Here is a 25,461-nt window from a genome sequence, read left to right on the forward strand (position 1 = left end):
GAGCAGAGAGTGAGCTCACACCGTGGGAGGAGGGAGTGACGTCTTTCTGGTGAAGTCAGAAAGGGAGGGGAAGGACAGAGAAAGAGAAAAAGGAAGCTCTCCGATTAGTATTTTTGTGTATATTTCCATAAAGTTACAAAAAACTTTGATAAACTGAAGGTGGGATCGGATGCCTGGGCGCCAACACCGTGCTAAGGAGAGAGATCTGAAGGTGGAGGGAAGGCGAAAGTTTGACAGCAGACGTGCACAGCTGATGACAGCATAAAATATTTAACTTTTCAAGGCCCTGGGCCTCGACTGACCACAGAAAGGTGAGAAAAGTCAGCCTGCTTCCTTTAAACAAAACAAGCAGGGTTGGAGGTGGCATACTTGCATGTTGGCGTCTTTCTTCCATGTCTTTGCTTGTTGATGGAAAGTTCCTGGAACAGCAGAGTGTGTGCTGAGTATGAGCTAAACTATTTTGTAAGAGAAGCTGGCTGGAAGTATATGAACAGAGCACTCAAGTCTGTTACGGCCGACGAGAATTTCCTCAGAGCCTAGTCACTTTGCAAAAGACTTTATAGAGCATGTTGATCCATTACTTTATGTTCTGCTTCTCCAGATCCTGGGCAGAGGAGGAAATAAGACAAAGAAAAAGATGTCTTCTGACTTGAACTCCAGTCTCACCAGCATTGACTGGCTGCCCAATCTAGGAATCAGCAGCCTGCGTTCTGGGAAAGAGAGAGGAGGGGAGAAAAAAAGAGACAAAGGGAAGGAGAGGGGGGACTTTGTACCGTCAGTGCCGAGCCCCTCTCCATCAAGCTGTAAAGGAAAACCCCCCCACAGCTACGCCACCCTCATAGCCATGGCGATAGCAGCTGCACCAGAGAGGAAGCTGAGCTTAAATGACATCTACACCTGGATAAGCAACACTTTCCCTTACTACAGCAGGGCAGGCCGAGGATGGAAGGCAAGCTGTACCAACAACGTCATACTGAGGTATAACTTTGTAATAACTGTATTAGACATAACCTGATTTTAATCTTAACAGAACTCCATCAGACACAATCTGTCCCTGAACAAATGCTTCAGGAAAGTTCCTCGGCCACAGAACGACCCTGGCAAGGTGGGCTACTTCTACACTTTGATGTTGCCTAATGCTTTTGATTGAAAATGCATCATACAGATAGAATAAATGTTATCCAAAAAACTGAAGAAAAAGACCAAATTTCTGTATTTATTATAGGGCTCCTATTGGACAATGGATGGACCTCCAGAATCTATGAGTCCCACTAGAGCACCAAAGCGCCCCTACCCTGAGGATGAGGAGGAAGAGGAGCTTAAGCATGTAGGGTTCTAATTAATTCTTGCCAAAGTCAATTACAGGGGGATGATTTTTGTAAAGTATGTTTTTTATTGGAATGTGATATAAAGCTTCCTCTACTGATTAAATGAGTTAACACTTTTTGGAGGCCCACACAAAACACCTATAAGGTATTTTTCTTTAACCAATACCTGGAATAGTGTTAAAATAATAGATATTTAATCACAAGTTATGCAGACCTATTGTTTATATATTGTTTACAAAAAAACAAACAAACCATCCTATATATATACTGTTTTTTTATTTAATTTTTTTGTCATGATTTAAGGTGTTCTCTCTCTGCTCTCTGTGCTTCATTAGGTCTTTTCATGTTTCTACTGTTTTAGCTCAATCTGAGTCAGTCTATCTGTAGGGAAGCTGCACAGGCATTCAGATAAAGGAAAAAATGAAGAATTAATAAAGATGTTGTGTTGGACAGGAAGGGGTTATATGCTTTCTTTTTATTTTGCTACATTTTGAGGAGACAACACTGGAGCATATTTTATGCTAGAACTTCGGATTAAGACCACTTTAAAAGATTTGGTTGGAATCAAAAGATGAAGAAAAGGGACTTTTGAAGAGATATTCAACAAATTATTTTTACCTGATTGTTCAAAGAGTCACACAGATTTCCTTGGGAAGTCCCATTGATCGCTGATTTAAAAGTTGTCCATTTCTAGTTTTGTTGGTTTGCCTAACCAATTAAAGAAAGATTTATTCAGTTTTTCACTTTAGGCAAGAGATTTTTTTGTTTTGTATTTTTTAAAGTCTCAATGACTAAGTGCTCAGTGGAGAGCTGCCTTAACCCAGCACGGTGTTTCATGTACTGGTTGGATGTAGCAGCTGTTTACAGATTGGGGGATTCATCTGCAGGGAATCTGGTGCTGTTGCAGTTTGCAAAGTTACCAAAGCTCTCAATTTACTGGTCTGTGTCTGTTCTGGCCACACCTACAGTATGGGCATGAGCTATGGGTCATGGATGCAAATGGGTGAGAGGAGACAGAGATGGCAGGGCTCAGTCTGAGAGATGGTGGTGAGCTCCATCATCTGGTAGAAGGTCGGGGTGAAGTCGCTGTTGGTGCATTGAAAGGTGTGACCTGAGTGGACCCGGTATCTGATCAGAAAGCCTGATGTGGTTTTTCTGGGATCTCCCACTGTGACACACTTGGGGAATTCTCATAATCCTCCAAATGTCTCTAATCTATGGGTTCATTTTAACCATAAAAAGGGGGAAAATAGTTTTGGGTTTTTTGGATGAGTTAATCCCAAATGATAAAACAACTACAGCTATATATTTAATTCAAATGCCTTTTCCTCCTTTTTAAGTATGCTTTACTACCGGAACATTTCATGAAGTTTCATATCATTTTCTGTGCTTGCTTCTGTGGGAAAGACTATGTGCTAGTGAACAGGTTTTAGGGATTAGTCACCTCTTTGTGCTCTGAATTCAGAGCGTGGGTGTAGCAGGAGGTGAACACCGACTGAACTCAACTGTTGTTGTGTTTGTCGTTTTCTTTCTGTGCATAAAGTTGCAATGCTGCATTCCTCTGGGATTCCCTCTTCTTAGAGACTATGATTTGATCCTGCGCTCTTACAGGTTCCTCCACCTGTAAAGACAGCGATGGTGAGCGGACCCTCTCCCTGCCACCAGCCTGCTTCCCATCAGGACTTGCAGTTTAATACCTCTCCGGTAGGACCAATCCAGCAGCCCCCATCACCTCCCCCACACAAGGTACGCTCACGCTACCTCTTCTCGTATTACAGCCAAGTTCGGCAGGTGTTACATAAAAGTTTCATGTTTGTCTTCACAGCAACCGTCACCCTACATGTCAGCCCATGTCTCTGTTCTCCCTGCCTCTCATCTATCTGTCTCCCAATCAGCTGAGCTCCCGCCAGCGGCCCCCATGTCATCCATCAACTCTTTTCCTCCTCCCCACCCACCTAGCTCCACCTTTTCCCTTCCTGCAGCTGCTACAGCTCCTCCCTCCTATTCCAGCACTGCCATGTCCTTTCCTGCCAGCTCAAATCCTCTACCTGTTTCCACTTTTTCCTGCACTTCCAACTCGACAAACGTTTCCACATTGTCTGGTCCCAGCTCCTCCTGCACAACTGTTGCCCCCCCTACCGCTGCTTCAGGGCACTCCACTGATCCTCATCTGCGCTTCTCCTTTGAGGATTTGAACATACCAGATCTGTATGCTTCATTTAAGTCCCTCTTCAAGACGATGCGCGAGAGGGGAGGCTCCATCTGTAAGTTTGCAGGCCTGTTGCACAAACATAAAACCTGTGAGAGTCTCTGAGGAATAATTTAGTTTTCTTTTCCCTGAAGCGGACGGTGCTCTTCCTCTTGGTCCAAGTAATGACACTACACCTCTACACACTCCAACGCTGCCACCGTTCTCCCCTCACCCCCCATCTGCACTGTCTGCACCACCTGCAGCAGGTCCACGACCTGTTGCTGCTCAACCACCTGTTGCAGGTGCACCGCCTGTCGCAGGTCCACCAACTGTAGCAGGTGCAGCAGCTGTGCAAGCTCCACACCCTGCAGAGTCAGAGCGCATTTCACAACTCAGTGAGTCTCACTCCAATATCTTGACCCAGAAATGCTCTACTTGATGAACATGACAAAACCAGAAAGTATCTTCCCTTTTTAAATCTTCCCTCGCTTCTCCCCTTGCAGCGGTGCCGGCCGATTGGTTCAGTAACCCAGATTCACTGAAGGAGAGCTTCCGCATTGCCACCAATCTAGACTGGGCAAACATAGACCTCTCTAGTCACCCAGGTCTGTGCTGCTCATCTGTCTGCTTTTAAAAAAAAAAGGGTTAATTCACCAAATATTCTACATTTACAAAAACCCTTCCATATAACAGAAGTTTTTGGATATTTGAAATCAAATGTATTATAAACAACAGACACAACACCCTCACATAAATTAAAGCGTAATTAAAATATATATTTTACATATTAGTAATAATCACACCCAGCATCATCTTCATTTTGTTCATTTTGATGATAATAGCTTACACCTATTAAAAAACCCTAAAAAAAAAAGGGAAACTAGTTCATGAGACACTCCTGAACGTCTTTCACAGGTAAGTTAAATAATGAAGAAGATTTTTAAATTAGTATTTGCTCCTAAAACACCACAGTATACCAGGTATACATTAGTCTACAGGTATACTAATGTAAAGGTTGGTGGAAGGAAAAACAATAGTGGAAAAAAAGTGCTAGACAAACAACAATAATTATAGAACGGATTGTGAAGGCACCAAACTGATTCTTTCCCTGCATAAAGCCACAAAATCAGAGGTGTTTTATTTGGGCTACAGAAAGAAGAAACTGAACTGTTTTTACTTTATTTGGAAATCAAAGCCCTGGGGTCTGTTGAAGGGCAACCTGTGTAGCTTGAGGTCTACGGTAAAGTTTCCACAGTCTGTGATGATTAAGGGAACCATATGATCTGCTGGCGTTGATCCTCTGCATTTTTTGTCAACTCCAGAGTCAGTATAGCGCTTTTAGCAAGATATTAGAACAAAACTACTTACATACAGTCTGTATGAAGATTCTGATTTAATTTGAATAGACAGACTTGGAACATGTCCACATGTCACGCGTCAGGCTCCATCACTGGGCTGGACTGGCCTCAGCTAAATCCTTAGAGAATCTGTGCTGTATTTACAGGACGATATGAAAGAAACTGAAATTAATTCTCACTGATGCAATGCAGCTCTGGAAATATTCTGTACACTACATGGAAATCCTCTCAGTTGGATCAAATTTCTGGATACATTTTGGATGGAATGGTTGAAATAAAACAAACTTTTTATACTATTCCATATTATTATGATGGATGTGTGAAATATTTACAATGTATGTCAAAGATTTGAAATTACTTGGCAGCTCAGTAATTTCAGTTGATTTTTCCAAATATCTGATTCTATTGGATGGTGTTGCTTTACCTTTGGCTTCATAATTAATGTTTAGTTGTGGGTTGGAATGATTTTACAAATCATGCCATCTGTTCTGCATATCATTTACATCAAAAGTGCCTAAAATAGTTCAAATTGGATTTACACATTTCAGAGTATTAGTCACCTTCTTCACCCATATACCGGTATGTTTCCTATTTATAGAAAGCCGAAGAGGAAGTAAATGGTTTTGTTTAAATCTAGCTGGATATGTGATTTTTTTTTATTTTTTTTTATCTTTATGAAGGATCCCTTTAGGATCTTTCTTTCATAAACAGTAAATCCAATTCTTAGATTTTGTGTAAATGTTTTAGTTTTTATTAAAGATTGTTTCCTTAGTAATTTCACCACCAGCATGTGTTTAACAAAAGTACCTTTGTTTTCTTTCTCAGACCTGCTGGAAAGCATGAAGCAGGCCGAGCTCTGCGACTGGGCCCTCGATCCAGGGCTCTTCACGTCCCTCTGCGATTCTCTGAACCGATTTTTTTCCCAGAAAGGCATGATTAGCCCTGGACAGAACTCTCCAGTTACCCTCGGAGCACCTCATTCCCTCCAGCCATCGCCGCTGACATCCAACCCACCCCCCACCCTCACCAGCCTCACTCACCCCTCTCCCCTTCCCTACCCTACCGCTCTCCCTCCCACCAATGGAACACAGCTGCCCCGGAGGCCCCCACCTATGCAGGGAACCGGCCAACAGAGGCCACATCTGACGAACCCTGCAAATGCAGCTGGTGAGTGACAGACATTTTCAATCGACTTTAGGGGCAACGTAATGCTTTATATTACCTTTTGTCCTCAATGTGTAATTGCAGTAAATCACTCACTAAATTGTTCTCCTTTGGCATAAAACTGCTTTATTTCAATCATTTAAACAACATTTATTTTTAACACCTTAATTTTTAATAGACTTATTTACATTATAAAGGTAAATGTCTTTAGCTTTTTATGTTTTACATTCTTTTTTTTATAGAATAAAATTTTTGTTTCATAAAAATCTTCCCCATTTATAATATAAGTTCTTTCTTACATGTTTCTATGTAGTCAGTGTTTTGGCAAAGTATTTCTTTATGTCCCAGCTGCTGTCAGGAATCTATAGTTTCTCCATCTTCAAGGAAAAACACAAGGTTGAGTAATTAAGGGAAGTTAGTCTTTGTGACCGGCCAAATATCGTTATAAATATGCAAAGAATGGACACACTACACTTAGGATATTATCTCTTACCCAGCTATGCAAACTCCAATGTTGCACAAACGATAACTATGCTTTTATTTCTGCGTGCAGCTGTTTATATGATTTCCTTCTGACTTAACTTTTTTATAATGATCCATGTATGTGCTTGTTTAACCTTAATATTACCTGCCTATTAAGTGTGAAGACTGTTTTCCCAAGCAGTTTATTTTATTAGGACAGCTTTTTCCGTCAAGATAAAGTTATCATTATGTACGTAGCATAGATTTGGGAATGGAATGGGTGCATTGTCCTTGATCTAAGAACACTATTATTTTGATATTGTTGGAACTGTTGACGTCTCCTTGTGTAAAAACATGTTTGATGTGGCAGGATGTGATACTGGACTTGTATAAAATGCTTCTTTAAGCGTTATTTGGGGCTGCTGATGACAGCAAGCCTGATGGTCCATTCTATCCGTGCAATCTCTGGTCTGAGTAAGAATACCATTCTGTAAAAGCGAGTGATCTCTGCTCAAGAAAGAAACGGGAAGACCAAAGCTTAAAGATATAAACAGAGAGCTTTCCTTTACATATCCTTAAACAACCCTCTTTATAGAGGCCTTTGTTGGGTACGACAGCCATTAGCCCCATAACATTTTGCATGAAGTTGTTTCTTTCATGAAAGATTTCTATGAAAACTTTTGTGATAAACTGCATGAGTTTTGTATTAGCTGTAAATAATATTTATTGAACAGAATCAAATAGACTTTATCAGCATGTGTTTAATTAAGTTGAGTCATTCAGATTTCAAATCTGGCTTGTAGTTTTTTTTTTTTTTTTTTTTCGAACTGGCAGCTTATACAATTCAAAAGGAGAAGTTACTCCGAAAATATTTTACAAAATATCTCCCACTTCCACTTTGGTCTAAAACTTAATGTTTTTTTTTTTTGTCTGAGCAGGGATCCAGCCTCAGCCTGCAACGCCACGGCAGCGTCCTCCGCTGAAGAATCTGCACAGCAACAGTGAGGAGTTCCAGGACGACTTCGACTGGGATTCCCTCATACTTTGAGACCCGCTTCCTTGTTCGGAGCACACAAAAAAAAAAAATCTAATATTTCAGAGAAAACTTCACTTCCTGTTTCTCTGACAGCGTGTCTGGGATCAGGTTCCTCACTAATGACTGAATCTTAAGAGTTTGATGCCTATCTTTTTAAATCTTAAGGCTGTAATATTCGTTCTATATCGTATCATTGTTGGTAACTGGCAAGATGTACGCAGTTACCAAACCTTTTTTCTCCAATATACATAAATCATGAAAGAGTCGCACACATTCCTTGTTTTCGTTTTATTTCATAAATTTCTTTAGATTTTTTTCTCTCCATTTTTCTTTTCAAATGTGAATGTTCACAGTTGACACCACACAAAAGTCAAACTTACCCAATAAAAGATACTTCTCTTGATATAAAATAAATTCATTCAGCTAAATTAAAAGAGCAGTATGGAGCACGTGTTCATGTCCCTGTTGTCTCCTTTCACTCAATGAAATAATTGTCTCTTTCAAGAAGCATCTGCTGATCTCTTTACAAAGAAAAAAAATAAGATTGGGTGTGAAACATGAGGACAGTGTTTGCTTTGAGACCCCTGAATTCCAGGTATCTCAGATGAAATAGGTGATCAACAAGAAAGATTGGCAGAAAGAAATCACATGACCCATAAAACACCTCATTTAAAATCCAACCTTACATATCATCACTGGTGATAATTTAAGAAATGTTTCTTTTTTTTTTTTTTTACATCGAGTCCCTGAAATGAGATCGGACACAAGGAGAAAAAGGACTAAGTACTGAAACAAACACAACCAGGCGTCTGCACGCTGATAAATACGCATCTGCGTTCTCATTCGCACAAAGCCGCAAACGCACACATTCAACAGTTTGTTTTTTTTTTGTTCCTGCTAAACGACCAACAAATGTCAGAGCTTTCTTTTTTTTTTTTCTTTAAAAAGTTTTCTACAACAGTAGGGGAAAAAAAAATAAGCATCTGATTTAGATGGTATCATTGCATGAGCTTCCTTGTTTATTTGTTCCCAGCTATTGGAAAAAAATAAAATAAATTACACTCGACATTAAATTAAAAGTGAACTTGTTGAAACGGTTTGACCACATTGTGACCGAAATGTTAATGCAGGATTTTCAGTCTGTGAATCAGGCTGGGAGTTCCTTAAAAAAAAAAAAAAGAGAAAATCATACTTTATGCACTTGTTCTGATTCAGTGATTCAGTGTTTGTCTTCGTTCTAGAAGCAGAGGGAAGAGGAAGGGCCGAGTACGACAGTTTTTCTGTACAGTTCGTTAGTTGCTGTGTGGCCTCTTCCTTCAACCCCCCCCTCGTGTGCAATAGTATGAGGAGTAGAGAGTGACGCTGCTCTCGCCATCTCTACACAGGACTGGACAGAAACAGGAAATGCAGAACAGAAGCAGACTGAAAATAAATATATCAATTTAACAAACATTTGAAATGAAAAGAACAAAAAAGTGGAAAGTTGATTTGAAATGAAATGACAGGTTTGAAGGAAAATTAATCTAGATTTTTGTTCTTTTTAAGGTAGACATTTTTCTTTTTGGACACAAAGTGTTGAGGAGTGGGGGAGGGTGGTGAATGAAAGGGGGAAGCAGGTCCGACAGCTGAGGCAGAAAGGTGAGCAAAATAGTGGTGACGCTTTCTCAAAGCAGGAACGGGTTGGTGCTCGCTCCCGTCGTCCCTCCACCTCCAATAGATCCTCCTGCTCCCATCATTCCCCCTGCTCCTGTGGGCCCCCCCAAAATCTGCTGAGGGGGTGGCATAGCTCCGGATCCCAGAAGAGTAGGGACCGGGGGTCCCATTGGAGAGAGCCCGCTGAAGGGCATACCCATCGGGCTGGCCTGCATCATGCCCAGCCCCATTCCAGGAGCCCCCATCCCTACACTCATTGGCCCCAGGCCCATTCCTGGTTGGACCATGCCCAGCATAGGATTGGGAGGCACAGGACTAGTACGCAGGCTGCTCAGGCCTAAAGACGAGGGCTGGGGGGAGATGGAGGTCATGGGTGGGGCCACACCGAAGGGGTTTGAAGAGACTGGTGTTGGTGAAACTCCCCTGCTGGAAATAGTGCTGCCTGGGGTCACTGCCATGCCAGGTGCAGGAGACGAGCCTTAGACAAAAACAAAAAAATAACATGGGTCGGTTAAATCTTTTTAGTCTAAGAAATTCTCAATTCTTAAAATTAATGTAGTTAACAGATATAAAGTTAATTATTATTGAAGGAGCTGACAGAATAGGGGTATACTTCAGATATAAAACAGTCTTCTCTTATATTCTTATATGTCTGCTTGGGCAAAAAAAGAAGTAAAATACTTTTTATCCTACAATAATAAAATCTCATCTTTATCTACAGTTCACTCATAGAAAAAAACTCTTAAAGATAGAAAATAAACAAACAAGCCCTAAAAACTTATATTTAATAAATACATTCATTAAAACCTAAAGTGCATATTTTCTTTACTCAAAAATTACATTAAATCTAAAAGGTATGCAAAGATATCACTAATAAGGAACACATGCTGAATTCATAAATAGCGATGTTTCTTATTTTTAAAAACCTGTTGATTGGGCTTCCTTTTGACAATATGCAACTCAGAAATCTGACATTTTTAGCACAGATGCAAACCTTTCACTCTGTCATGATCTGAGCAGCGATCATGACATTAGACTGAACTAGAACGTCTGTCTGGAAGGTGGGATTGGTCCTCAATTATTATCCTGGATTCACATTGAGAAACTTTTTATCTAGTTGCCTGTTACTTAATGTCTAAGAATATCTTTAGGTCATTTATCTTATTTTGCTCATTTAGAACCTCAGCTTCTGAAATGATCCAAACAGTAGGTTTTATATTTTATGTAAACTCTTTGGGTTTCTCCCGTTTCTTTACCTTAGTTGTTCTCTATGTTCATGGATGTTATGTTTAATGTTAATATAGTGAAGTTTTTAATGAACTGTAGTCTGTCTTAAGCAAATCATTTAAAATACAAATCTAGTAATCATTCCCTTTTCATATTGGTGCAGTTTTATTTCTGTAAATTAACTGTATCTGGCTAAAATAGAATAACGTTGAATTTTGCTGGACAGTGGCCACTAACTACTGATTACAATGGGTGTGTATTTGCAGCAGAGCTGAGCTGGATGCAGTGAACTTCCTCACAGCATTCTTTAGATGTGCCTGTAGTGCAAATGATATCTCACCTGTGTTCTGAAGAAAGGGGTTGTTTGATGAAGACGACGAGATGGAAGGAGGCGGCGGCTGTTTCGGTTTGGGTTTAGACGACACCAAGGAATCCAGATCGACGAGCGCTGCGTTGGGGCCGAGGAAGGACTCTGGAGTCTTACGAACAGGAAGTGAAGAGCCGAGTGACGACAAGTCAAAGGGAACCGGAGAGCCTGTGCCGTCGCATCCTGTTGTTGAAGAGCCTCTTCTCTCCGGATCCCCTGAGAGAGAGAAGGTGAAGAGGGGAGTGTGTGAATGGGACACATAACAACAAGGCAAGCTGGAGACTTACACACAAAAGTTGATGAAATGTGAGACAAATGTTGGGTGATGTAAAATCTGGAAAACTGGAATCAGTACCTGAGTGTTTTTGGATGAATGTAGGTTTAGTTGTGAATGTACCTGTGCCATTAGTGTGTTTGGCGGTGCCACTCCAGATGTCAGAGGTGATAGGGTCAGAGGCAGGCCCATCCCTTGCCCAGGGGTCCACCGGTCCCCCGGAGGAGGACGTGCTGGGTGGCACAGGGGAGCCCCAGGGGTCGGCACTGGGTGGGGTCACAGCTACAGGGAAGGGGAGGAGAGGAGATGCAGGGGAGGGGAGGGTTAACGCAACACCTTGATGGTAGAACACAGCATGGAGGGAGATGAAAGCTGAGCTGGGTTCAAACAGAAGCACTGCTCTCTCCCTAACCTCTCCGATCCAACAAACTTCCTGAATGAGGAAGAGGAGGTCAGCTGTTCTTGCTGCTGCTTATCATGACGATTTAACTCCATAGAAGCTCAGTAGAGGTGAGGGAGAGATGGCTGGAAGAAACCTCAAATATTTACAAAGCCAAAAAATGAAAAGGGCAACAGAAGAGACAATGTGAGAGACAAACAGCCCTGAACAGAAACAAGAGGATAAAAATCCCTGGTTTAGACACAGACGGAGAAAGGATTTAGCATGCCTTCTTTCCTTCACACAAAATGAAAGCATGTAGGGGCCGTTCAACCAAATATACCTTGAACATCAAAATTCAACACAGGCCTAACATCCAGGGTAAATTGGACAAACGTTCAGCTTAGAAGAGTTAGTCCTCCAGATAACCATGGGACTACATGCTGCACAGAGCAGCATTGGAACAAACTACAGTCATTTAGAAAGGTTAGCTTCAGTCGGCAAAACAAAGAAGCTTCTAATATGGCTACATTTTTATTATCTTATATCAATTTTTAGGCTGATGATTCTGAGCTATATTTATATAGACCATGACTGCATGAAAGTCTTGATAAATAACAAAAACCTGGATAAAAGCTGCGTAAGATGAATGACAACTGCTATAAATCTATCAAATTAAATCAGTGAATCTTTTTGCTAAAAGGAGCATTTACTTTTCAGTAAACTCGCAGAGCTCGGAAATCAGCCGATTATTATGTGATAGCCCAGACCAGTGACCAGCCAGTCATTGAGAACAGTCGTGCTGTTGATGAATTTTCTTTTTAGCAGACACATCTTTCTCCTACGCTTGGTCCATTCAGGGTGAGAACATGGAGAGGGAGCACTACATCCGCTCTACTCTACCCGTATCTCCTGTTTGGTACCTTACCGGCTTGTTTTGTTTGTATGACTGCGATTGCGGAAAACAACTCGTGCAAGGTGCCCGAGAACGCTCGGACCCTTTTTTCACCTAGATCCCCGCTCTTTTTCCACCTTCATGTCCCTCCGTTGTCAGAGAAACTTGCCCCCATTTTCTATCTAGACCCACAGCTATTTCCCGATTTTCCCCTTGTGAGTTGTGGCATGGAATAAACATAGCGCAGACCACGTTTCAATATTGTCAAAAAGTAAGAAACCAAATGCTGAGACAATTCAACCAATTAGAAATGTTTAGGACCCCTCCACCACTAAGTCCCACCCTGAGGCTTCAACACAGTCTTAAAACCGACTACACCTCAACGGACTGTTTAACTTGATGTTCCCACGCAGATTAAATAAGAGGCAGAGGGAAGGACACCACATAAAGACATTGGTCCTTGGAAATGGTTCCTGTGGCTGAATTTACCCTTAGATAGATAACAAGATAATGACATGACTGGATGCCAATACACACGGTTTTGAAAAGAGGTCATTGAGTTTTGAATGACAATAAGCAAAGGTCTTGGGTATTCACATCCTCTTTCAGCAAGAAACAGACTTCTGTTTGACGTCCATCTGTTCAACTACTGAGCAGATCTGACAACAAACTAGAGCTGCGGCAGCTTACCTGAGTTTCCCCAGGGGTCGACGTTGTTAACTTTATGGGACGACTCCCCCCAGGGGTCAGGAGGTGGAGCTATAGAGGGTGCGGCTCCTCCACCCCAGGGGTCAGTGCTTGTAGGGGATGTGGGTGAAGCTACTCCCCATGGATCTGTGGGAGCTGCACCCCATGGACCAGAGGCTGAGGGGCCGGAAAGTGTGAGAGGCGGTGAAGGGCCAGCAGAGCTCACAGTGGCATTAGCTGGAGCTCCCCAGGGGTCCACTGCACTCAGCTCCATTAGAGAACCCTGAACAACAAAAAGAAAATAGATTTGTGGTATTATTATTACCATGTTGCTCAGGCTAATGCTGAAAATGTTGCTTTTAACAAATTTATCTCAGTAGTTTTGTCCAACCTAAGAACCAACTCGGAATAAGGCCCTTTAGGCTAAACAAGATTTGATGATGATTATTTTTAAAAAGTATAAGGTATCAAAAATGTATGAACTACACAGCGTTTGGCAACTTCTGACCTTTGATTTGACAGCAGATTTTGTACTTCTTCTAGTTGTTATGAAACAATTATATAGCTAAGACCTGCCTAAGTGTTTTCCCACAAGAGCTGTGAATCTCCTGAAGTTCTTCAGAGTCATCATGGGCCTCTAGGTCGCTTCTTAGATTAAAACCTTCGCCCTTTTCAATTTAGCTTACCTAGAATGTGTTTGTTGGTTTCTAGTTGTGCTTTCCTCCCGATAAAATAGACCTAGCAGACCACTGATGTGTGTAAAAGTGCATGATATTGTTTTACAATGTTAGCCAGCACTAAATACCTGTAAAATGTTATCCCTGATTTGTCTGTTGTGTTTCTTGCTCTTTATATAGCAGTTTGTTCATTGATGATTTTAACAAACCTTTGAGACATACATAAACGCACTCTTCGGAATACTAAAGGTAATAACTATGCTATGAATTATAATGAATAAATCACAGTTAATATCATGAATTGATTCAACTCTGGTTAAAACTATACTTAGCAGCATATCGCCATGTTAACTCAGACCTCTTCTGGTTTTGGTTTCTCCCTCTTGCTCTCCTCTATGGCCATCTGCAGTCTCAGGTCATCACCTCTCCGAAGCCTCTCCTCCTGCCAATCACAGGCTAATGTTAGAAACTGAAATAACAAATCAGATCAAATAACAGATCAGTTTACAATCAAAAAAAGAAATTTGAACTTATGAAAAGAAATCCTAAGCAAACAACCCAATGGTGCCTCCATCTGATGAGCATCAAAATCATAAAACCGATTAAGACGCAGAAGTAATCTACAGACTATTTTAGACATAGCTAGTTTTATAAGAATATGTCAACTTCAGTATAGTTATAAGATAAGATAGACTTTATTAATCTCACAGTGGATATTTTTCATCCATCATTATACTTGTGCTGCACTTGGTCAGGGACTGACTGTACAAAGTAGAGTCTAAAAGATTCAGGCTATCAGCTCACAGAAGAGAAACTTGAAAATGTAACCAACTATAATCATTCAATAACAATCTAGATACATTTCTACCAAATGCCATCTTTCCTGCCACTGTATTACATGGTTGGCTGAATATCAGTGAAACCAAGAAATACCTTTAATAATGTAAATAACTCAAAAAGCAATGTAAGGCTGTTATAAATCCATTGGAGTATATTTATACTTTACCCACTCTAAGAGATCAGACATTGTTGTTGCACAAAAAAAAAAAACTCAAAGAGAAATGAACAACCTAGAAAAAGTGTAGCGAGACAGAAGCTTTGTTTCAAATCAGTCCAACAGTTAGATACATGCTGTCACAGAGGGCAAGAGGGAAGAAAGAGTAATCAACTTAAAACCCACTCATAGGTTATATTACTTTGATCACTGTTGATCAATGATTTAAAAGTCGATATTTGATATGCAGAGCTGTGAAAAGAAGTTTGTCCTTCAGAGATTTCCTCTTGTTTGTCACATTTAAATGTTTCAGATCGAGTTAATTTTAACATCGAAGAGAAAAAACAGGACACAATTTTAAACAGTTAAAGAGCAAAATATTCTATCCACACCAGTCAGGTATTTTGTGTAAATATACGCCTCTTCTCTTTTTTGGAATATGAATTAAGTGATAAATCACCATTTTAACTTCAATAGGACGAGCTACATCTAGGCCTGAATAAAGCCTGTCCATTAGAAGGGTCAGGAAGTCACTTTAAGTGAATCTGTCTAACAACACGAAGTAGACCAAATCATGTTAATCTGTAAGTTGTCAATCCTTGTTAGAATTTTAAAACAGTAAGAAACAAAACTCCCAGATATCTTCTGGGGGGGTAACCAGTCTCCTCATTCAGGAGTATTGAAAATAACCCTGAACAACATCTAAAACACTGCAGGCCTAAATCGCTTAAGTTAAGGTCAGAATTCAGCACAATAAAAACTGAGTTCTAAGGTTAAAGCTAGTGGTGATCAAAATAACAAAGGCCCATCTCGCTGCATATACTGAGGCAAAAACTTTTATTGGCTTTCGAGGCGTTTACTTTTCCTCATAGGGCCAGGATGGTGTTTTTTTGCCTTCTCCCATTGCTAATCTTTAACATAAATTTGAAACTGGATTTTCCATTTATTTGAGTCTAATTTAAAATTGGTTTGAAACATTTAAGTGTAACAAAAAAAAGCAATAAAAGGGACAATATTTAAGGTTCAATCACACAGCACTAAATGCATTTGATGGTTGAAATCAGGTATCTTCATGTGTTCTGTGAGTCCAAGAATTTTAAAAGAAACAGCAATAAAATGCAAACTCAATCACCTCACTAGAATTATAATGGTCTGATTGAAAAATATTCAGGCAGGAAAATGCCAAAAATCATATTAGCATCAATTAATCAGTATTTAGTTTTGAGTCAAAATTTTTCATGACAGAAAGACAAATAGTTGATGATTGGCCTTCCACTCATTCTCTACCCCCTGACCTGTTGTTGCATCTCTTTGCTGAGAGTGATAGCATAGCGAAGCTCTGCATCCTCCAGAGGGTCCGCGTTAGTCTGAGGGAGGTCAGCAGTTAAATAGTGAGAGCAAAGCTATGTATACTGTTAAAGGAAATAAGATCCTTAATATTCCTCTGTGAATACTGCTCATCCTTAAATGTGAGCGGAACCAAAAAAAAAGCACAACATAAAGTACCCCTTCTGGCCAGGATGGATCCATTCATTTACCTGCTCTGCCTCTTCTTTACTCATGGCCAACGCCAACTGAAGCTGCAGGTCTTCCTCTCCAGTGCTTTGAGGCCATGCCTGGTCAGGATCTCCAGAATGCGAGCCCATAGATATGCTGCCCCCTAGGCTGGGTGCTGAGGGGGCTGAGGAGGCTGCAGCACAGACAGCTATGCATGAATAAAACAAACCCCTCTTCTGAGACGGACGTATCTGCGTCTGTTCTCAGTTATCTCACCACTGGTGGTCTGTGCCATTTTCTCTTTGGTTTTAAGGGCATGGATCCTCTCTTCTCTGAGTTTTTCTTCATCTTTTAACAAGGTCACCAGCTGTTTAGCCTTCTCCCTTACATTCAGACCCTGGACGCAAAAAAATAGTAAAAAAATATGACAGGTTTTAAATAATTTTACACAGTGTTTTTCAGGTAAATTGGACAATAGTCATGCAAGCACAAAACATAGATTAATAACATTTTGAGACTTTTCTTGCCTAGGACAGGAAGACTGTAAGGGTTCATGTCTTGAGCTACAAACAAGGCAGTCATGGAGGAAAACCAGTGAGATGCTTTTAAAACTATAAGACTGGGGCACAGGTTCTTATTTTAGCAGCATAACCACCCTAAACATTCACCTAATGGTTCAGATCAGAGTATAGTATTTAGTGAAATGCCAACATCTAGGTTCTGTCCAAAATAAACGTAGGGGAAATAAAAAATACGCATCACACTTTTCAGATTTTCATTAAGTTACATTAAATTAATTAAAATATGCATTTGTCATTCATCCAAATTTAATGGTCCAATCTTGAATCCACGTTTTTGTCAGAGGGAAGTTGTCATATTTACAAATCCATTGTACATGAATATAAGTGAAACAATTTGAGGACCACTGATGTCCTTTCTTATACCTATTTATATTATTATTTATATTATTTATTGATTGCATACCTAGTTATGCAATCAACTGTGTTAGTCTGTTACTATTGTAAATAAAAAACAAACTACATAAACGGTGGGCAGGTAGAGACCTTTTGCTTAGTACATTGGCGACACTGTAAACTGTGTTGTTAGTGTAATAACTCATTAACTTCACTAAATAATTTATTACCAACAACTGGCTGTATCAGGTTGTGTAAGAGGTCAGAAACACTTTAATGCAAACTGTCCTTTAATGAATCAATAGGCAAGTCAATGTTTGCCTACATTCAACAAAAGGACATCAAATTGGTCAAACATGTCAACTTTCTTTTCAGGTTTGGAAAAACAAAACAAAAAACACGGTCTTGTTTGGTTACCTGGTCTTTGCCGTCCCGGTCTATGTACTGGAAATCCTTCAGGGTCTGGACTGCATAAATGTTTTCTCGACACTGCTGGGCGACACGCTCTGAACCCGTCTTGATCAGATACTCCATAAGAGTCATAGCCTGACAGATGATTAAAAAAAAGCCATTAAGATCACCTGATGAACTTTCTCCAGAAAGAGAACGAGTAGAAACTAAAACAGCTGCTTTATCCTCAGATAATACCTCATATCTCTAAACACTCTTTGGTAAGTTAGAAAAAAGTGGAAAGCCAAAATTAAGATACATCAGGAGGAAAAAGCATATTTGATAAACTTTATGTTCAAAGGTGAAGGCAAATGGTATCTTCAATAAATAAAAAACACCAAAAGTATGACAGTGGAAAGTACCATCATATTTTGCCAAAGCTATATTCTAAATTCTTAAAGGTATGGTGGAGGATGTTCTTTTTTTGGGTGGATCATCATAATAAGTGGTCCTCCTAATTGTCAATCATCCTTGTAATATGTTTATGTAAGGCCGCCCTATGTGCTTGTCCCCATTTTCACTTACTGGTGGCGAGTCTGACATAGTGGGAAAATTGAAGGTCTTTTGGAAAGTAAGCTGTATGAGCAAACAGAGTGTGCATGAGGAGAAATGGGCTTGTGCATGCTCTTGCAAGTGTTTAATAGGCTTTCCTTCCCGGGAGCGGATACAGGGTTGTGCATGTGCACATTTTTTTTTTTTTTAAGTGGAGAGGGCGAGTCTTTTAAAAAAAAAAAATGTAGAAAATCCTTCAATATACCTTTAAAGAAACAAAACATTATATTATAGGATCCCAATGAACCTAAAAGTATCCAGTCCTGCTTTGCACAGGTTTCCATATAATTTAATTCAAGTATTTTTTTTTTTTTTTTTTTGCACAAATATACAGAAGCATGCTATGCAAATTTTGACATTTTGATATTAACTTGTACATTTTGGTAAATTTACATGTTCTTTATAACCATAGTTTTCTTACCTTGTGAATTTAACATCAATCAACATTCAGTCTATTTTACATTCCATTTTTATGTCTTATTTTTTTATGTGCACCTGCATGCTCTTTTGTTGTTCTCCCATATAGTCACACAAATGAAATCCCCCACTGAGGGACAAATAGGAGCATTTTAATCTATTCTACCCCATGACTAAAAAGCTGTAATGTTTGGTGAGAAAAGATGAAATGCTATAATACAATTAGGTGTTTAAAACAAAGAGATGTTGATTGAGGCTTTAACAGAGCAGGAGCGAGCCAAACCTTTGGCAAAAAGGAAGAAAACAGAGCTGATTGTACCAAGGTTGTTTCATTTAATCCTTTGGACAAACAAAAACACATTTCGAGAGCTGTTTATATAGCTTCCTGTGACAAACCCAAAGTAGATCAGATCAGTACAAACAAGTGAAACCAATGCAAATAAAGGAGGCAATCAGAGGTCAACCAAAAAAAAAAAAATCTCAATGGTGAACCTCTAAGTGCAATCCAAGATCATTACCACCTTTAACATTAATGCCTCTTTTGCACTCACAAGTTAGGTGCAGTTTGGTCCAATCTGATATAATATATATGTTCAAGGCCGACAGAAAATTGAGTCGAACGAGGTCGTAGAGTTTAGAGCTCATTGAAAGTTAATGGGGATGATCACATCCAAACCGATTTTACGCAAGGGGGGGGGGGCTTCCTGCTGTGTTTGTTGCTGTGAAGTAGTTGTGACAGATTTACCCAAAATGTTTATTTTAACATAAACCATTACTTTCAGGCCCAGTAGAAATTTTTCAAATTTCGAAAAAATTTTCTTATGGAAATAAAAGTAAAAACACTCAAATAAAGATATATTTTTAACAACTACTGATCTGAATTGTTTTGTTTTGTTCCTTACTAAAAGTCCACAATACCCCTGCTCTCATTGTATCACCATCTTATTGTAGGCGTACCACCAAACATTATCCAGGGAACTGGTGCCTCTCGTGCTGTTGATAATGTCTGAGATGGCTGTGAGGCATTGCAGAGAGAAGGGTTGAACAGAATGGAGAAATAACTGCTGCTTCTCTGTAACTTGATTTTGACGCTTTGTTTCATGCTTTGCATGTATGACTTCACTGCATTGACTCCTGTTGTGTTGAGCTTAAATCATTTCTTGCACAAAATACACCGTGCCTCATATACATTCATTGGAGCTGGTTTAAGACGGGCTTACACAATGCGATTTTTTGCCCTTTTCGGGGTTACTTTCCAGTCATGCGAGAATTTTCCGAAAGGGCCGACTTTCAGCTTGATCATATGTCGTGTAGTGTACAAGGGGTTACGAGGGGCGACCAGCCTCTCACGACCACCTCCCGATCAGGAATCGTGAAGTCGGGAGCAAATCAAACGTTTTTGATTTTCAGTCAACCGTCGTGGGCAAATCGCTCAGTGGGCAAGCGCAAACCAGGATTCTTCTTCGTCCTCCTCTCAGATGAAAACACTGAAGCATGGCCGGGGTGTGGGTGAAATGGAGTTCTTTCTGTAAAATTGACAGACCGTAGTAGCCACGTTTGCTCAGCCAAGTCTTTGTCCAAATACGTCGCCGCATTTTCTTCTCAGGTCTTTCAGCGCACAAATTGCCAAGGCACCACGGTTAACTCTAATGAGCTTCATATTCCTCTTTACTACTTGGCTTTCGGATAGACGTGTCAGAGTAGCTCTATCTCACTGCGGAACTGTGAACTCAACTGTGAACTCACACTGTAAGACGAAACCGCAGGGTTTCATCTTACAGTTTGAGCAGTGTGAGCTGCAGCTGCGTAGAACGATTGAAAAAAAAAATAAATAAATCACATGCTCGGCTTTAGCCATGCAGAAAATGTTAAAATGTTAGTGGCGCATCACCCTAAGGTCCGGTCGCAACATCCTTTTTATTGGTTCCACAACTGGCATGAAACTAATAATGGTTAAAAAAAGCCATTCCGTTCATGTAAAAAAAAAAATTATTGTCAATTATTTTGATGTTTTATATAGTAATAGTTTCAAAGCCTATGAAATACTGATTTAAGACATTTTAATACCAATTAAGACCTTTGTTTTATATTGAAGAATTCAATACCTTTTAAGACTTTAAGGATCCGCAGGAACCCTGTTTTAATATTAGCCTGACGTAGTCCTACTCAATTCTAGTCAGAATATGAGTCTGATACTGCTCAATAGAGCTGTGATTATGGGGCGTGTTTTGAACGAACCAGGAAAAAAAATGCCTCTGCACTCAATTGGATAGACCTACAACAAATAAGAGCAACGGAGTGCGTGACGTATGTTAAGCAACGCATAGTTGTTGTCAACAAAAATCAAAGCGCGCAGTTGCACGCCTATAATAAGAAGATGAGCCTTGATCGCGTTTCTCCGTTCCTCTTTTAAAATTAATTTGCTGTCGATATCTTCTAGAACAGACCTAATAGCAGAATCTACACACCTCAACTCTCCAGCGGCAGCCATTGTTGTTGTCACCCAAGCGCGCTTTGGTCACGTGGTTGATTACGTTACTGTTGATCATCTGTCCATCATCGTATAAAGCCCGCCCTGACAATTTGATTGGCCCGCCAGATATTGTGCTAGCATACTCGCGCTACTGTTGAGCAATGCCAGACCGAACTTCCCGACCTCAAACGTTGTGGGCGGGACTAAGTTCGGAATGGCACCCAGGCTATTTTAATATAGCCATATGAACATTCTCTATCTAATCTGATATGAGATGCTGCACAGACTTGGTTTCATTTATATAATGCACCAGTGTGTTTTTTTAATTTTTTTTTATGACTTTTCTTAATCTGTCCAAGTCAAACATGGGAAATTGTTTTAATTTGTGTAGCACAGAGACCAAAGTGAAAAAAAAAATTGTGCAGATCTGCCCACCCTGCCTTGTTGTAAGGCAAGGCAAGGCAAATTTATTTGTATAGCACAATTCAGTACAAAGACAATGCAAAGTGCTTTACATGATTAAAATATAGGAAAATAAAACAGAGTCAAAGCAAGTAAGAATAAAATAAAAAAAAAAAAATAAATAAATAAAATATAAAAAATGCAGCCTCTGTGTGACATGGGAAAAAAATTGAATTGGGAGATTAAAGTCCTACGCAACTGGTGTGTTCTGGTCTTTAGTGTTTTCACTTTTCAACAGGCCCATACAACTGAAACAGAGCGCACCATTAATGCGCCTATCTCTAAGGATGGTCAATAGAGTAATGATATAGCTCAGTTTGCGAGGGGCTACGGGCATAACTCACACAACAATCAATTGATAGGTGGACAGAATACTGTCAGTCTCTGACAATATGACACTAGTCAAGGGATTTAGTTTAACCCTTGCATATCCAATGGCAGAGAGACTTGATTTCAAACACTTCTGAACCGTAGCCACCTGGACAGTATTGCTCAAACTAAGCAAAAGCTACATACCTTGTACACATGTCTCCAGTTCTTTCCATGGTCGTTCAGTCGTTTCCAAACCATGCTCATGATTTCTGAGAAAGCCACAACATTGTAGGTCAGATCTGCTATCTCTGACATGAGAGAGCTGCTGGGGCCCCATGGGTCATTGGATGTTGCCTCTCTAACCTGAAAAACAGAACAACAGGAGGTAAACCTTTAGCGACCTTCACTCAAATGTCTGATCCATGAATTTTGTATTTATATTATATGCAGGATAAAAAAAATATACACAATAACAAAAAAAAAATGAGAAGAGAAGAGTATAACCTTGATTTCAGCCTCTGAATAGTTGTGGACGATGTTCTTTACTTGTCGCCGCAGCGAAGAGGTCGACATGGCAACTTTCTAGCCGCAGACTTCTGGATCAATCTGCACAGATACATCCAGGATTTAAAATATAAAGGAAACTTAAACAAGTGAAAGAGGTAGGGACATGGGCAGAACTTCAGATGGGCATATTGAAAGAAAAGTAGAGATTTCTATTACACTTTGTTTTAGTTTATGACGTTAACATAACAAACGGCGACATACATCTGTTACTCAAGTATGAAAGAAAGGGTGTTCCTCTTGGTAAACCTCTGTTTCTTAACCTCGTCCACCACTCATTCATGGAGTGTTTTGTCTCGGTTTATCTTTTTCTTCCCGTGGCAACATTTGGTCTGAGAACCAAAGACGGTGGACGATGGAAACTGCAGAAAGAGTAGGAGAACAAAAAAAGTTTAAAAAAACAAAAAGACCCTAGATATATACACAGAACAAACAGTATTAAAACCACCTTAAAATACCCACTTAAGAATACAAAGCACATAGTCAGCTTGAAATATCACATGATGTGTTCCTGACCCCCACATGGTCAACAGAGAAAGAAGGATTTCTTATATTCTGTTTCAGATGAGGAGATAAATGTCTTAATTGTCAGCCACACAAACAGGAAAGTCACAAGGTTTCAGTTAACATGAAGTGGAAACTGACACGGAGAGATAACATTTGCTGAAGTAGTTCCTTACAGATTTCTCTCAACTATTGACTATTTGAGAAAAACATAAAACAAGCTAATTATATTTCGGTAGGGAAAGCAAATCAAAAGAAAATACATTACCATGATTTTTGCTAGAAATCTCCACACAGCTGTATAAATTCAATGCCTATTTCTACATATTCCTCACATACCAATAATTAAAACCATTACATTGCCACCTGGTGGTTGGGTGTTCCAATTTACCCCTCCATTCATAAACCAGGTACTTCAGACCAGGTTAGAGATATTTATGAAAGCTACATAGGCATTCAGAGCTCAATTAACTGTATAGCCATTAAAACTGGTATACAATATATTTTTTAACTGTAGATAGATTCAATCTGTAAGGGATTAAAAGTATTTAGAGGTGTAGTTGTTCACTCCTTGTACAGTGTTATGTAGTAAAACTACATACCTACATAACAGTGTGGGCTTCAGTCAGTCTGATAAGTATCTGAACTTTGAACGCTGTTGCCAAGTCCATGTATCTATTTATTTAACAACAGGTAATAATACTCCTTATCACTGCGTCCCCTGCAAATGGCCAGAAACCCATGTACCTCAAGGAAGAGAGCACATTTAGACAGAGAAATGGAAACCAGAAAACAAGAGGGTGTATTATTCTGGGACTGTAGGTAATTAATACTGAAGGGATTGACAAGTGGCGCAGAACTGTTAAAAATGATTCAAGATTAAATATTTTTATAAGCATAAATTGTAAAGAGCAGCATACATTTGCACAAAGAGCCAGACTGATTGCCGTTTTTTCAAAGCTATAAAATAAAATTTCAGTTTGTTTATTGCAGAAAACATATGCCCCGTCAGATTAAAAAGAAAGAGTAAATCAGAAAGAGTTTTCAAACTATACTACAGCTACTCAATACGGTTTAGATCTAGTTTTGACAGGGTGATTGTAACCTACAACGATGCTTGGATCTAAACCATTCTACTGCTCTAACTGTACATTAATGGTTGCTCTCTTGCAGAGAGGTAATCCTTGCTCCCATTGTCAATATTTTCCCATCTGCTAATGGCTAGTTTTCCTGACTTGCTCAACATTTTGTTCGTCCACTTTTCTCATTAATAATAATAATAATAATAATAGATTTTATTTGTAACGCACCTTACATTTCAAAGAAATCTCAAAGTGCTACAGAGACCAAAAGAAGAAGAAAAAAACAAAGACAAAAAATAATAACAATAGTAATAATAAAAACAAAGAACAAACTGTAGGGCTTACAGTAATACATCCAGGACTTACAGCAATACATCCATTAGAACTGACAAGTATTTTGTCATTGAAGAATCGAGTCCTTCCCCAAGCATGATGCTTCTATCACTATGTGCACAGTTATTGTTTTTTTTTTTTTTGCCACACACAATATTTTCAGTGTAGATCAGAAATTTACTGAAGTTCCTTTGGTTGATTTTGTTTTTCTCCCCTACCCTGTTATACTTGTAGTAGAGATTATTAGGGCTTCATAAATTTAAAGCTGTGTTACAAACCTTCCTCTATCAGAATAGAGGGGGAACAATGCTCTTTGAGCTTGGTATATTATTCTATAACCAGTTTAAATGGTAATCCCTAATTTATCTGGGGACCACCTCTTTTTTTAATCAAGACATTAATTTACTAATGTATACTACAAACGTCAGAGCCTCCACAGGACATCTCCATTTGCACTGAGATTAAATTCATCCAGTTGGGATCTTTTTTATAAATAGGTAAATCATAAACAATTGACGTGACACCCACTTAGGTATTGCTGCACCTTAATGGAAATACAAGCTAGTGAAAACCAAACTACCACAAACTAGTTTTTACAGATCCAGAACGAAGCACAATGTCCCCAGAGGCCTTTAATAAGGCCTATTGTCTGATAAGAAAACATTAAGGCAATTGGCATTTTCTTTCCACATCAAGTCAATAAAGGTATTCCAAAGCAAACACTTTCCATAAACAAAGAAGGAATAATAATGAATGCGATCAAATTGGTTGTGAGCGAAGTTGTGTCCAACCCCTTTTACAGTTACAAAAGCAGGGGAGTAAATATAGTGCATAAACAAGAGGAGGGTGAAAATAATACATGTTTTGATCACATATATAATCAGACTATGTCAGTATTTAAAGTCTTTCCCAGCTTTGTTTTCCATATAGTAAATTACCCCACATGTTCGCAATTACCTACACAATGGAGCTTAACATAAGCAAACAATGTTATGATGACAAAAACTGAAGAATTGTTTATCTTCATACAGATGAACAACTGATACTTGCCGTTAAAGGAATAGTACACCCAAAACATGATTAGCCTTCATTTTCTACTCACCCCCATGCTGAACAACACTCTGGAGTACTTTTTTGATATCTCAAATGCATCTGGAGATCTGGGAGGCTTCTTGCTGTCTGCTGACATTCAAATAATGGAGGTCTATG

At 39.5% G+C, this 25,461-nt stretch overlaps 2 protein-coding genes across 4 annotated transcripts in view; one reads left to right on the forward strand and one right to left on the reverse strand.

The window, feature by feature from the left end:
• The first annotated feature begins 39 nt into the window (after positions 1-39).
• Positions 40-7,745, forward strand: LOC107082219 (forkhead box protein J2-like). The gene is made up of 10 exons (XM_015370773.1): positions 40-311; positions 602-949; positions 1,031-1,105; positions 1,226-1,327; positions 2,940-3,074; positions 3,154-3,592; positions 3,672-3,914; positions 4,023-4,124; positions 5,703-6,044; positions 7,442-7,745. Exons 2-10 carry the CDS (start codon positions 638-640, stop codon positions 7,549-7,551), a joined length of 1,860 nt encoding a protein of 619 aa, XP_015226259.1. The 5' UTR covers positions 40-311; positions 602-637; the 3' UTR covers positions 7,552-7,745.
• Positions 7,746-8,052: 307 nt separating this feature from the next.
• LOC107082218 (epsin-1-like) overlaps positions 8,053-25,461 on the reverse strand; it is a 23,137-nt gene continuing 5,728 nt past the window's right edge. For 2 of the 3 annotated variants that reach the window (XM_015370770.1, XM_015370771.1), the window contains exons 2-12: positions 22,538-22,695; positions 22,274-22,375; positions 21,974-22,132; positions 17,521-17,649; positions 16,466-16,586; positions 16,231-16,397; positions 14,057-14,140; positions 13,025-13,304; positions 11,184-11,342; positions 10,760-11,002; positions 8,053-9,670 (exon numbers count right to left, since the gene is read on the reverse strand). In XM_015370770.1, coding sequence (XP_015226256.1) covers positions 9,204-9,670; positions 10,760-11,002; positions 11,184-11,342; positions 13,025-13,304; positions 14,057-14,140; positions 16,231-16,397; positions 16,466-16,586; positions 17,521-17,649; positions 21,974-22,132; positions 22,274-22,342 — 1,878 coding nt within the window. In that variant the 5' untranslated portion in view covers positions 22,343-22,375; positions 22,538-22,695 and the 3' untranslated portion in view covers positions 8,053-9,203. The remainder of the gene's footprint in view (positions 9,671-10,759; positions 11,003-11,183; positions 11,343-13,024; positions 13,305-14,056; positions 14,141-16,230; positions 16,398-16,465; positions 16,587-17,520; positions 17,650-21,973; positions 22,133-22,273; positions 22,376-22,537; positions 22,696-25,461) is intronic. The other variant, XM_015370772.1, reaches the window with a different exon arrangement.

The sequence above is a fragment of the Cyprinodon variegatus genome, unplaced genomic scaffold (assembly GCF_000732505.1).
Source record: "Cyprinodon variegatus isolate N-32 unplaced genomic scaffold, C_variegatus-1.0 Scaffold48, whole genome shotgun sequence".
NCBI lineage: Eukaryota > Metazoa > Chordata > Actinopteri > Cyprinodontiformes > Cyprinodontidae > Cyprinodon > Cyprinodon variegatus.